Below are 13,114 nucleotides of genomic sequence, written 5' to 3' on the forward strand. Positions count from 1 at the left end.
CGTTCACGACGCGCCGGGTCCTCCCTGCACCAACCGCGCGCCGCTCGGGCCCCTCTCGGCTGGCGGGCGTCAGGGAGTCCGTCCCGGGAACCGGCGGCTCCGTCGACACGACCTCCCCGCGGCGAGCCGGTGGGAACCGGGGTGGGACGTCTTCGTCCGTCCGCGGGCCTCCCCGGCACGCTCCGGGCCCTCGGGAGGCGCCCTGCGCGGCTCTAACTTCTCGCCTTCCCCCTCAGGGCACAGGCGCAGCGCGAGCCGCTCTCCACTGCGCAGGAACTTCCCCGGCCTCGGCGGCGGCTCACAAACGCCGGAGCCCGCTCCCCGCACGCTCCCGCCGGGCCCCTCCCGGAGCCGCGCTCCCCGCGCCGCGCTCCCCGCGCCGCCGCGCGTGTCCTCAGGGAGCCTCGGCCCGCCTCCGCCTCCCCCGCCCCGCGTGCCCTTCAGCGGGTCCCCCCGCCCGGCCGACGCGAGGGGAGCGGGGCGCGCGCGCCGGCGGCGGGACGACGTGCGCGAGACGCACGGCCCCGCGCGGAGCGCCGGAAGGAGCCGGGCCGCAGCCTCGCGCGTCGTGCGCGCGCCCCCCCTCCGGCCCCGGCCGCGACCTCGCGCGCGCGCACTGAGGCGCCGCCGCCGCCGCCGCCGCCTGCCACCGCCGCCGCCGCGCCGCCGCGCCGCCGCCGCCGCCGCCGCCGCCGCCGCCGCGGCTGCTGCTCCGGCTGCTGCAGGAGGCGGCGCTGGCTGGCGGCTGCGCTCGCTCCAGTCGGCGAGCGGAGCAGCGAGCGAGCGTGTGTGTGTTTTTTAAAGATGGCCGGAGCGGCGGCGGCGGTGGCCGCGGGAGCAGCAGCTGGAGCCGCCGCGGCAGCCGTGTCGGTGGCGGCTCCGGGCCGGGCCTCGGCGCCCCCGCCGCCCCCGCCGGTGTACTGTGTGTGCCGGCAGCCGTACGACGTGAACCGCTTCATGATCGAGTGCGATATCTGCAAGGACTGGTTCCACGGCAGGTAAATAAACCCCCTCCAGCCCCGCCGCCGCCGCCGCCGCCGCCGCCGCCGGCCGCCCGCGCCCCCCTCCGCCCGCCCGGCCGCCGCGCCGCGCCAGGCGCCGAGCCCCCGGCCCGGGCAGCGGGGCGCGCGGGGCCCCGGGCGGGCGGAGGGGCGCCGGGGGGCTCGCCCGGCCGGGAGAAGAGTCGCCACAACACACGGGAACAAAGGGGGCCGGCCGAGAAGTTGGCAGGCGGAGACCGGGGCGAGGGGACGCGGCCGGGGCAGGCGCCGGCGGAGGCCCGCCGCCCCTCGCCGCGCCCGCAGCCCGGCCGCCGCCCGCCGCCCGGCCGCCCGGCCGCCCGGGGCTCCGGCCCGGAGTCGCCGCCCGGCGGGTCGCCCTGCCCGGCCGGCCGCAGCGCCTTCCTTCCTTCCTTCCTTCCTTCCTTCCTTCCTTCCTTCCTTCCTTCCTTCCTTCCTTCCTTCCTTCCTTCCTTCCTTCCTTCCTTCCTTCCGGGCGGCGGGCGGCGGGCGGCTCGCCCCGGCTCGGGGGCTCCGGGAATCGCCGTCGCCCCCTCCCCCGCCGCGGTCCCGGTCGCGCCCCCGTCCCCGGTCTTCATCAAACTTCCGCGGCCGCGGGGCGCCGGGACGGGGGCGTCGGCAGCGCCAGCCGGCGGGGCCCGGAGGAGTAAACAGAGCAACAGATGAGGCGCGCTCGGGGACTTCAGGATGCCACTGGGAAGTTTGGGGCCGGGGGTCCCGGGCGGGCGGGCGGGCGCGCGGTCGGCTCGGACCCGGCCCCCGGCGCCCCGGTGCTGGCGGGGCTGGGGCGGGGGGCGTGGGCGGCAGGCCCCGGCGGGGGGGGGAGAGGGGGGAGAGGGGGGAGGACACCGCCCCGCCGCTGGTCCCCAGCCCCCCGCGTCGCCCCCGCGGCGCGGCTCAAACTTTACAAAGAGTGAAATCTCCCGTCGCCGGGGGGCCGGCGGCGGCGGGGCGGCCCGGGGGCGCGGGGGCGCGGGGGGGCGCGGGGGGGGCGCGGGCCAACTCTGCGGCGGGGGCGGGCACCGCGGGCCCGGGCGGGGGCGGCGAGCGTCGCCCTCCGCCCCCGCCCCCGCGGCCGCCGGCGTTTGGGGTTTGACGTTTGTGAGAGCTCGGGGCCGCCTCCGCCGCCGAGCCGTCGACTCGTGTGTTTTGTAATCAAAGTGTGAGGCTAATAAAGGGCGGCGCCACAGCCTCTTGACTCCGGCGTGGGAGGGATTCGCAGGCATTTAAACAAAGAAACTAGTTGGGGCTGGGCTCCCAAAGTCCTTATTTGGGTGTCGTGGCAAAGCCCGCGGTCACCTTTGGGTGAAGCAGGTTACGCGGGCACCGCGTGGGGTCGTCGGTGGACGAGAGTCCGCTCGGGGCTAATAGCAGATATGGTGACTGTGATTGTAGGAAGTGTCCTTTGATTGACAGCAGGACATTTAAATACAGCCTCCGCTCCCCCCTCCCCTCCCCTCCCCTCCCCTCCCCAATTTTACAGAAACACTACGCGACCAGGCCAGATGTCTGAGTCTCCCTCTACTGGCCCTGGGAGAGAAAACCGCTTACATTACAGCGTTCTTTTCAGGCTTTAGTGCTAGGTACGTTTACTTCTGCTTCATCTTCGAGGAGTTTTATTGAATCAGGTTGCACAGCCCTTGACAGCAACAACAGTGAGAGGAAAAAAAAAAAAAAAAAAACCAACCATCCCTAAAATTGTCACTGTAAAAAGAGGACAGCGTCCTAATTTTGTCTATCAGGTAATCTTTCACAGTCTGGGTCTCAGCTTGGGGAATAATTATAACAACTTTGTCAACCTGTAATTAAGAATAAGTTATCTAAAATTCTTTTTTTATTACTCCAGATCGATTCCCTCCCCCCCCCCCCCGTATTTTGATGACATGTAAAACTGAAATTTGAACATATCACATCTTGGCAGTTCTATTTCTATATCCTCTCTTCCCATAACATACCCTAGGCAACTGGAGTAGATTATCCAAAAATCTAGGTTACATATAGGATAAAACCAGAATCCCTGGTGATTATGTAAATACTTACTTTTTCTTTTCCCCAAAGAACTATTTTAGCTGCCTAGGAAACTTGTTCTGTTGTGCAATGTAGAAATGCAATATGTTAATAAATTGTAAACTAGAGTTTTATTTACCTTAATTTAAGGTGATTTAACACTATAACCATGGAGAGCTGCAGGTGGTTTATGAAAAATTTCGTAATGACATGCAAGTATAAATTTGGAAACAGAAGAAGTTTGAGGGGAAAATAAAGAGGGCATGTAAGGAGGAGGAAGACTGAGGCCAAAACAAATCGGCTCTACTTTATCCCATAAATTTGTGTGACTTCATATCTGTGCAAGTGACTCTGAAATGTGTGTTTTTTTGACCAGTGGTCCTTGAGAGTTTAATGTGGTTCAGATGTGAACAGTTAGAAAATTTAGTAATAATGCCCTGTCATGCAAAGACAGTTATCTTCTTAGCAAGTTTCTTAAGGAAGTATGGGTCATTTGGGTAATGTTAGAGAAAATAATGTTTATTGTACCGTAAAATAGGCAATTGCTTAACAAATGGAACACATCAAAATGTTCCTCATGTATTAATTTTTAAACAAATATCATTTGCTTAAGTGAGACTTGGCCCCTAAAGTACTAAGGTACAGTTACTCATGTCCATGCTCCTCTTTTCTTTGGTTTGGGGGGAGGTTAGGGAGGGGGTCCAACTGCAGAAGAGGAAGGGGGAATAGGAGTGCTGATAACAGAGAATTACCATTAATTACCAGGACAGTTTGTTGATGATTTTATTACTTCAAGTAGAAGAATTTTTTTCAAACTCAAGGAATCAGTGAGTTTTGGTATACATTTGAGTTTATTCTGTCTGGAGTTTCAGACATCTGGAAATCTGAAAAGTTTTTGTCTTCATTTAGCCTGACAGGGAAAGAGGGGCTCTTCCTTGACACTTTTCAGCCAGATTGAATAGGACTGGCTTCCTCCGAGTTTGAGGGTGTTGAACTACTGCTTCCTTGGTGTTCAGAATTCCTATCCCCTAGGTCCCCTAAGGCTTTTTTCTAAGTGGGAGGGGAAAAGAATACTTGCCAGGGTACAATGTGTAATTGATATCCTAAGGACAGTGAGCTAAGGAATTAACAGGATTTTCCTGGGAAGGTTACTTCCTAGACATGGAGTTCTTCCTCTCTGGACCCTTGGTGGAAGTAAGACAATGGAGATCTTTCCTGATAATATCCCACCCCCTAATCTCTAGGCTAGAGGTCTTTCTTTAGTACTCTTAATATCGTCCTATACTGCCTTCATTAAATTGTGTATTAGTGTCTTCTGTCTCCCCATTTGAATGTAAAAACCTTTATTAGTCTTTTTTAGTCACGTATTCTCTTTGATTGACAAAATTAACATAGAAAAAATGAGAAGTACAGAAAAGTATTAAGAATATGAAAGTACCCTTGTCTTCCAGGGGTTATCAGTGTTTTAACATTTAAGGTATGTGCATATATTTCAAAAAAACTGGAATTCATTTTGTGCATTCCACTGTTAAAACCTAGGTTCTCTTATTAACATATACGTCTTCTTGTGTCTTTAATATTGTTTGAAAACGTTTTCATTGGTTGCATAATTAATTTCATGGAAGTGTGTTTTAAAATCATTCCCCTTTTGTTAGTTTTTTATGTTGTAAAAGGTATTAAGCTATTACTTCTTGTAATTCCTAGTGATGGATGGTTGACATCCTTCTAAACCATTGTGAGCATCTCTATTATTTCCTCAGAATAAATCACGTGAATTAATACATGTAAAACACTTAGAAGATCTAGCACTTGTGAGTACTCAATAAGAAATTCCCTTGAAGTAGAATTATTGGTCTCAGGGCACAGATAATTTCAAGCTTCTGGTACCTATTGCCAGATTGTCCTCCAGAAAGGTTCTTCCACTTTACACTCTCACCAGCAGTGCTCACTTCTAGTTCCCTGCATCATCCCCGACCTTAAGGTGTTATTAAACCCTCCCCCCCAAAAAACCAGCGAAACGCTTTGCCAGTCTGCAGATAGTGAACATTTATTTCCACCAAAAGACATACCCAAGATTGTTCATAGCAGTGCTATTCATATTATCCCTTAACTGGAACAGTGTAAATGTCATCGGCAGTAGATGGGATAAAATGTGGTATATCATAAGATAGAATGCTACCCGGTGATTAAAAAAAGAATGCCAGACGGAAACATGTCACAACACCGGCAAATGTCACAGACACAGGCTAAACAAAAGGAGTCAGGCATAACAGTGAATGCTGTTGGAGTCTCCTTATATGAAGTTCAGGTGCAGGCCTACTTGGGTGAGTGGAGTCAGACTGATGCTTACCTCTGGAAGGGTGTTTACCAAGGAGGCCCTATCAAGGGAGCTTCTGAAGTGCAGGAAGTGTTCTAGATCTTAATCTTGGGTGGTGGTCACATACGTGTATGCAGATGTAAAAATTCCCTGACATATATATGTGCTGGAGATCTTAAAAAATGATTGTAATGGTTGAAGGGTACTTCAACGCTAAAAAAGAAAAATTAATAATTTACCATTTTGGCAGCTGACGTGTTATTTTGTGACTTTGTTTCTTGGCTCTGTCTTGTCCCTGTCTTTAATGGGATTGCCCCTTGTGTTTTACTGTTAAGTATAATGTTGGCTTTGGCCCAGAGTTTGCAGTATGTGTGGCGCTGTTCTTGGTGCTAGGAATATAGCAATGAACCAAACAGTCTTTGCTCTCTTGTAACTTATATTCTAGTGGGGGAAGAGAGAGAAATATATATGACAAAAAGAGAAGGAAATTGAGTTAGGAGAAAAGAAGGGCCCCGGGGGATAGTAGAAGGCCACTACTATTTAAATGGCGAGGTTATGGAAGGCCTTCAGAAGGAGGCATTTGAACACAAGATATTTTGGATTTTACTCAGAGCAAATGATGGATGTATTTTGAGTAGAAGAGTAAATGATTTGTAACCTTTAAAAGGTTCACTCTGGCTTCTGTGTGGAGAATAGACTGGGGGGAGGCAAAGGTGATAGGCCAACCAGGAAAAAGGCTATTGTAATCATCCAGGTGAGAGATGATTTTAAAAGTTGGAGTCCGTTTTGGTAATTTTCAAATGTGTAATAATTTTTATTTCTGAGGCTTGAATGAATGAGGAGCTTACTTTATGAGAATGGAAACATTTTATCTGAATAGTGCTGTTGGGTAGCAGTTTCTGAGGTAGTCACTCTAGAGTCCTGGAATTCACACAGACACTTACTCACCAAGTGTGAGGTACTGTTCTGATTGTGTTAGATGTATTAATTAGCTCATCTATTTCTCAACTTCTATTTCTTAACCTTGCTGGGTAAGTGTTATTATTGTCCTTATTTTGCAGATGGGATCTGAGGGTTAGAGAGGTCAGTAACTCTCCCAGGGTTACAGAGCTAGAAGGTCATATAGAGCTAGCCGATCTGACTTCATTCAGGTCGCTGACTCCTGAGCTCACTCTCTCGACCAGTAGTAGGTGGTACTGGCTTTCTTCTCCCTTGTCTGTCTTTATCCTGGGGTGTGAAGGGGCATAGGTGGAACAGATGCAGCAGGGTTCCAGAGAGAATGGTACATCTAGAACCAATATACTTTTGTTTTTGTTCTGTATTAGGTTATTGTCTAGCGTGAATATGTTAAAAATGGTCATAACTGCTTTGGGAACAGTATTTATAAAATATTTGAGAAGTTTTATAATTTAACTCTGTTTTCAGATTTGTTCCAATGGATTTCTTATTGGAATGTATTTTTATTTTTTAAATTAGGGTTAAAATATTTTTAAAATTGATTTTATATACATTTCCTTGTAATGATGAAATTACTTTTAGTGTTACGACATAAACTTACTAGGTGAACATATATCTTCCTGTAACAGAACAGGACTAGAATTTCTTAGTATCTTTTTTTTTTAAGATTTTATTTATTTGACAGCGAGAGAGCGTAAGGCAGGGGAGTGACAGAGGGACAGGGAGAAGGAGGCTCCCCGCTGAGCAGGGAACCCAATGCAAGGGTCCATCCCAGGACCCTGGGATCATGACGTGAGCCAAAACCAATTGAGCCACCCAGGTGCCTCTCGATATCTTTTTTTTTTTTAGTAACAGTTTATCATAAGAAAAAATAGGAGTATTATTTTCATGTGTTTCACTTAATACAAGTATATGTGTATTTTATAGATATATATATACACATATACACATATATGTGTATGTGTGTATATATATATAGACATATGGATCTTACTGGATCTTGTTATTTGAACAAAATTTGATTTGATGTGGGAGTCTTATCTCAAGCTGCTTGGAAGCAGTGACATATAGTTCTCTCATCAAGCTTTTTTAAAATTTTTAACTTCAGTTTGGGGCAGATTTCTGCTTGGTATGCTCTCCTATCCTGTGTTCTTACGTATGAAATTGAGTTTACTGAATATCCAAGGGGAAAGAATGCCTTTATATTTGATGATCTGAAGTGGGAGCTTAAGAATAATGGAACAGGTGTAGGGGAATTTGATTATAAAGCAAACTGGTTGGTTTGAGCAATTCAACTCCACAATAATTTGCACAGGTTTTGAGCAGTTGGCCAGTGGTGATCTTGCAGCTGCTACCAAGTTTCTGATTCTTTTTGGAAGTGATGTTTTATTAATATAGTAATTGTTTACTTACTTTTCCACTAATATTAACACTATAATTTTTCCCATTAATTAAAGTATGATTTAATGGTAACCTGGATGATTTTAGTATGTGTTTCTGTGAGCTCTGGTTCCTTTTATTGGAGAATGGTTTTTAGAAACCGAGGCCTGGCATTAGAGGGTTCATTGCTGCAGGCGTTTTCTGTGGACAGAGCTAAGAAATTTACTCTGCAGACACATCTTTGTTTCTGTTCTATATACTTGTATGTTTTAAAACTTAAGAGTTTTCTAGTGATGACTTTGATTCTAATCCAATACCACATGGTTCATTTTAGCCTTCCCCCTTTCCTTACTTGTAACTGTTTTGTCCAACACTGAGAAATTTAGCTCTAATTATCTACAATAGAGTTATGTTTTGTTCCATCCTAGTGTATACATAAAGTAGTTCTAGAATTGCTAACTCATACCCTTGTAATAAATTTTTAACTAAATTACAGTATTTCTTTATGGTTCTTTTTGTTTTTAGCCTTATATCTATAATATCTTTAGCCTTACTATATCTAATAAATATCGGTAATATCTAGCCTATAATTTTCAGATAGCTATAACAGCTAGTAAGACACTTTTTCCACACTTAACCTAGGTTCTGTTCTTTTCTTCCCCAGTTTAGGGTATTATATCACTTATTTGTAATAATGTTTGGTTTATTTGTTGCATTTTGGATTCCTCCTACATCCTGATTAGTTTTAATTATTGGTTTATATGTAGAGTATGTAAAATAATACCAGGGTTCTAAGTAGTTAGGGTTATATATGAAAAGGTATATGAAGAAGTGTCATACCCTCTTCATCTCTCCAGTGCCTTTCCATCCCTTTGCCACCCACTTCTCTTTAGTTTCTGGTTTATTCAGTGTGGAGTTTTTGTTTCTTTTCCCACAGATGGGCAGATAAATGTGTATTTTCTTTAATCTACTTCCTTTACAAAAGGGTAGCTTCTGATAAGTACTCTTATTTGCTCCCCCCCCCAATAATATATACAGGAAAACATTTCATGTCAGCTCATAGAGCTCTTCCTTATTCTTTTTAATAGCTGTATAATACTCCTTCATGTGTACGTTCTCTATTTTATTCATCCATTCTCTTGTGTATGGGCATTTAGTTTGTTTATAATATTTTGCAATTGCAGAAAACTACTAAAAAAGTACAACCTTGTGTATGTGTATTTTCATATTGTTGGAGGTGTATTCAGGTTAGATTCCTAGAAGTGGGATTACTTGGTCGAAAGATAAGTGCATCTGTTGTTTTGTTAAGATTATCAGATTTCCCTCCAGAATGCTTGGACCAGTTTGCATTTACACCAACAGGGTACGGATGCATGTTTTTCCCCATATTCTTGCTATCAGACTGTTTTCTTATCTTTTAATCTTTGCCAATCTGATAGGTGAAAAATATTTTATGTTTTAATCTGCATTTTTCTAATTACAAGTGAGTTTGAACATTTCATATATTTGAGAGCCATTTTCTTTCTATTTTTAAAAAATCTGTTTATAACTTTTTCTTATTTTTTAATTTTATTTATTTATTTATTTATTTATTTATTTATTTTATTATTATTTTTTCTGATTCTTTTTTAAAGAGCTCTCCTGGAGTTCTTTACATTAGGGCTACTGGGCCTTTATGCCATATATAAATATTCTCTCCAAGTTTGTAGTTGTTTTTTTTTTTTTTTTTTTCCGTTTTGTCTTGGTGATTTTTTTTTTTCTTTGCCATGCAAATTAAAACATATTTATGTAGTCCTATCTATCAATCTTTTATTGGCTCTGGATTTTGAGTCATGATTAGCAAGCTTTTCTCTACCCCAAGGTTAAAGAGGATTTTTACTTGTATTTTCTTTTAGAACTTGTATGGTTCTGTTTTTCTTTTTTCTTTTCTTTTCTTTTCTTTTCTTTTCTTTTCTTTTCTTTTCTTTTCTTTTCTTTTCTTTTCTTTTTTTCTTTTCTTTCTTTTCTTTCTCTTTTTTTTTCTTTTACATCTAGATCCCTAATCCATTTGGAATTTATTCTTGTGTATGGTATCAAATAGGGATGTAATTTAATTTTTTTCCTAAATAAATTTTCCTGACTGTCCCAGCACTATTTATTACAAAGCTCATATTTAGCGGCTCAGCTGGTTGAGCATCTGACTCGATTTCAGCTCAGGCCATAATTTCAGGATCCTAGGATGGAGCCTGGCCTTGGACTCTGTGCTACGGGTGGATTCTGCTTGGGATTTTCTCCCCTGTCCCTCTCCTCCTCCTCCCCTTCTCTCTCTGGCTCTTCCCCTGCCTATGTGTGCCTTGCTCTAGCTTGCTTGCTCTCTCAAATAAATAAATCTTTTTTTTTTTAACTCATATTTACCCCAGTAATTTGACATGCCACCTTTGTCATAGCTGAAATTCTCTATACTTGGATCAGTTTCTGCACTTTCTGTTCTTTTCCACTGATCTGTTTATTTACTCTTGTATCACTACCACACTTTTAATTATGGAGGCTTTTATTGTATGTTTTGAAGTCTGGTAAAACTTGAAAGTCTCAACCTTGTAGTCTGTTATTTTCAGTGTTTTTCTGGCTGTTCTTGCGGGTTTATTTTTCCATATGAAAAAATAGTAGCAACTTGCCTAATTTCATTAAAAGCTTGTTGATATCTTGGGGTACCTGGGTGGCTCGATTGAGCGTTGGACTCTTGGTTTCAGGTCAGGTCATTATCTCAGGGTCGTGGGATTGAGCCCTCAGTAGAGCTCTGAGCTCAGTGTGGAGTCTCCTTGAGATTTTCTCCCTCTGCCTTATCCTCTGCCCCTCTCCCCGCTCCCGTGCTTGCATCTTCTGTCTCAATTGACTAAAAAAATTTTTAAAAGCTTGTTGATATTTTAAAGCCAGAAATAGACTCTTAATTATAGAGAACAATCCCAGAGGGGAGGGAGGGTCGGGGAATGGATGAAATAGGTGAGGGCACTTGTCCCGGTGAGCACAGGGTGATTTATGGAAGTGTTGAATTACTGCGTTGTACACCTGAAACTACTATAACATTGTATGTTAACTAACTGGAATTAAAATTAAAACTTAAAAAAAAATTTTTATTTATTTATGATAGTCACACAGAGAGAGAGAGAGGCAGAGACATAGGCAGAGGGAGAAGCAGGCTCCATGCACTGGGAGCCCCACGTGGGATTCGATCCCGGGTCTCCAGGATCGCGCCCTAGGCCAAAGGCAGGCACTAAACCGCTGCGCCACCCAGGGATCCCAAAATTAAAACTTTTAAAAAAAGCTTCTCAATATTTTATTGGTATTAAATTGAATTTCTAGATTAATTTAGGGAAAATTGACTTTCTGTGATGTTGAGTCTTTATCCAAGAACAGGGATGCCTCTTTATTTAAATCTAGTGACTTTCAGATATGTTAAAATTTTTTCTATAGATTTTGCAAATGTGTTAGTTTATTCCTATATATTGTTTTCTTTGTTACTATTATAAATGAGCTTTTCTCTATTATTTGCTTGCTAATTGGTTATTGGTCGTATATATGACGATTTGACTTTTCATTGTTACTTTACTTTTCTGCTATTTTACCAAAAGAATTGTTAGTGTTAGCTGTATCATCAGTTCACTGGAGGTTCCTATCATATGCAAATAGGTTTCTTTGCTTCCTTACCAATTCTGCCTCTATTTTTTTTTTCCAATTCTGCCTCTAAATGAATTCTCTTACACTTAATACCCAAGAATTCTCTTACATTTAATTTCACAGGCTTATATCCCTTACAGTATTAAATAGTGGTGGAGATAGCTGCTGTGAACAGCCTCAGGTAAAAATATTTTTCACTACATGCTTCACTTGGATATTTAAGTTGTATTCTGGTGATGCTTTGTGTCTAAGTTTAAAAATGTTATTCTGTATCAAAAATTTAAAATGGCCACTGCTTGAGGAACCTGGGTGGCTCAGTTGGTTAAACGACTGCTCAGGTCTTGATCCCAGGATTGAGCCCTGAGTCCAGCTCAGGGGAGAGTCGGCTTCTCTCTCTCTCCATCTGCCCCCATCTCCCACCTGCACACTCTCTCAAATAAATAAAATCTTTAATAAATAAATAAATTAAAAAAATAATGCTACTTTTGGTCATTTTTAGTGTAAAAAATTGACAAATAGAACTGACATAGAGGAACACATAAACACAGAGCAAGGGATGCCTGGGTGGCTCAGTGGTTGAGCGTCCACTTTTGGCTCAGGGTGTGATCCTGGGGTCCCAGGATCGAGTCCCGCATCGGGCTCCTTGCATGGAGCCTGCTTCTCCTCCCTCTGCCTGTGTCTCTGCCTCTGTGTGTGTGTGTCATGAATAAATAAATAAAATCTTAAAAAAAAAAAACACTGAGCAAGTAATGTGTATATATATGTATGTAAATATAATAGGAATCTTTAATGATCCAGGAATTTTTCTAAAGCAGCATTTTCTAACCTGTGTTTTGTGAACCCCAAGGGTTTGAGGTATCCTGGGAGTTTATTTCTTTTAATTTGTTTTATAAAAAAATGAGGATTTTTTTCTTTTAGTAGATTAGCTTGGGTGCCTCTGTGTGTATAGGAACAAGTATTCATGGTTAGTGGGAATCGGTTGATTGTTATCAAGATTGAATTACTGGTTTGGTTTGTCATTCAGCTGAGTACTGCTAGCTACCATGATGGTTTTGACTTTAATTTTAATGTTTTTCTGAGAAAATTTTAAACATACACAAAAGTAGACTGAATAGTATAATGTACTCCCAGGTTAACCATCACTTTGCTTCAGTGATTGTTGATTCATGAGCAGTCTAGCTTCAGTTGACCCTCCTCCTTCTATTGTATTTAGTTTTTGGTTTTTTGAGATTTTTAATTTTTAAAGAAATCTCTACAGTCAACGTGGGGCTTGAACTTAGAACTCTGAGATCAAGAGTTGCATGCTCTACTGACTGAGCTGGCCAGGCAACCCCACAGTTAGTTATTTTGAAGCAAATTTGTGACAGTATCATTATATTTCTGCATATTTGCATATTTCAGCACATATGTCTGTAAGATAAGGCCTCTTTTAGAAAAATATTATTACCACAATCAAAAGTAATTGCCAATTCCTTAAAATCATGAAATATTGTTCAAATTTCCAAATGTCTCAAAATGTCATTACTTTTTCTGCTCCTTGAATCAAGATCCAAATAGTCTACACACTGTGATTAGTTCATATGTTGTAAGTCTTTTAATCTGTAGCAGTAGTTCTCAACTGGATGGGTTTCATCTCCCACCAGAAGATGCTTGGTAATGTCTAGAAACATTTTTTTGAGGGCAGAGGTGTTGCTACCGGAATCCTGTAGGTAAAGGGCAGGGATGCTGCTAAATATCCTCCACAACACAGCCCCCACGAGGAAGGACTGTCCATCTCTAA

General features: G+C 44.2%; 1 protein-coding gene across 1 annotated transcript in view; it reads left to right on the forward strand.

Moving 5' to 3' along the window:
• Window positions 1–804: 804 nt before the first annotated feature.
• The window catches only part of KDM7A (lysine demethylase 7A), an 81,425-nt gene continuing 69,115 nt past the window's right edge, over window positions 805–13,114 (forward strand). Inside the window, exon 1 of the mRNA XM_038559409.1 lies at window positions 805–998. Within this exon, the coding sequence (XP_038415337.1) occupies window positions 805–998 (194 nt within the window). The remainder of the gene's footprint in view (window positions 999–13,114) is intronic.

Source organism: Canis lupus, chromosome 16 (assembly GCF_011100685.1).
Source record: "Canis lupus familiaris isolate Mischka breed German Shepherd chromosome 16, alternate assembly UU_Cfam_GSD_1.0, whole genome shotgun sequence".
In the NCBI taxonomy this organism is placed as follows: Eukaryota; Metazoa; Chordata; class Mammalia; order Carnivora; family Canidae; genus Canis; species Canis lupus.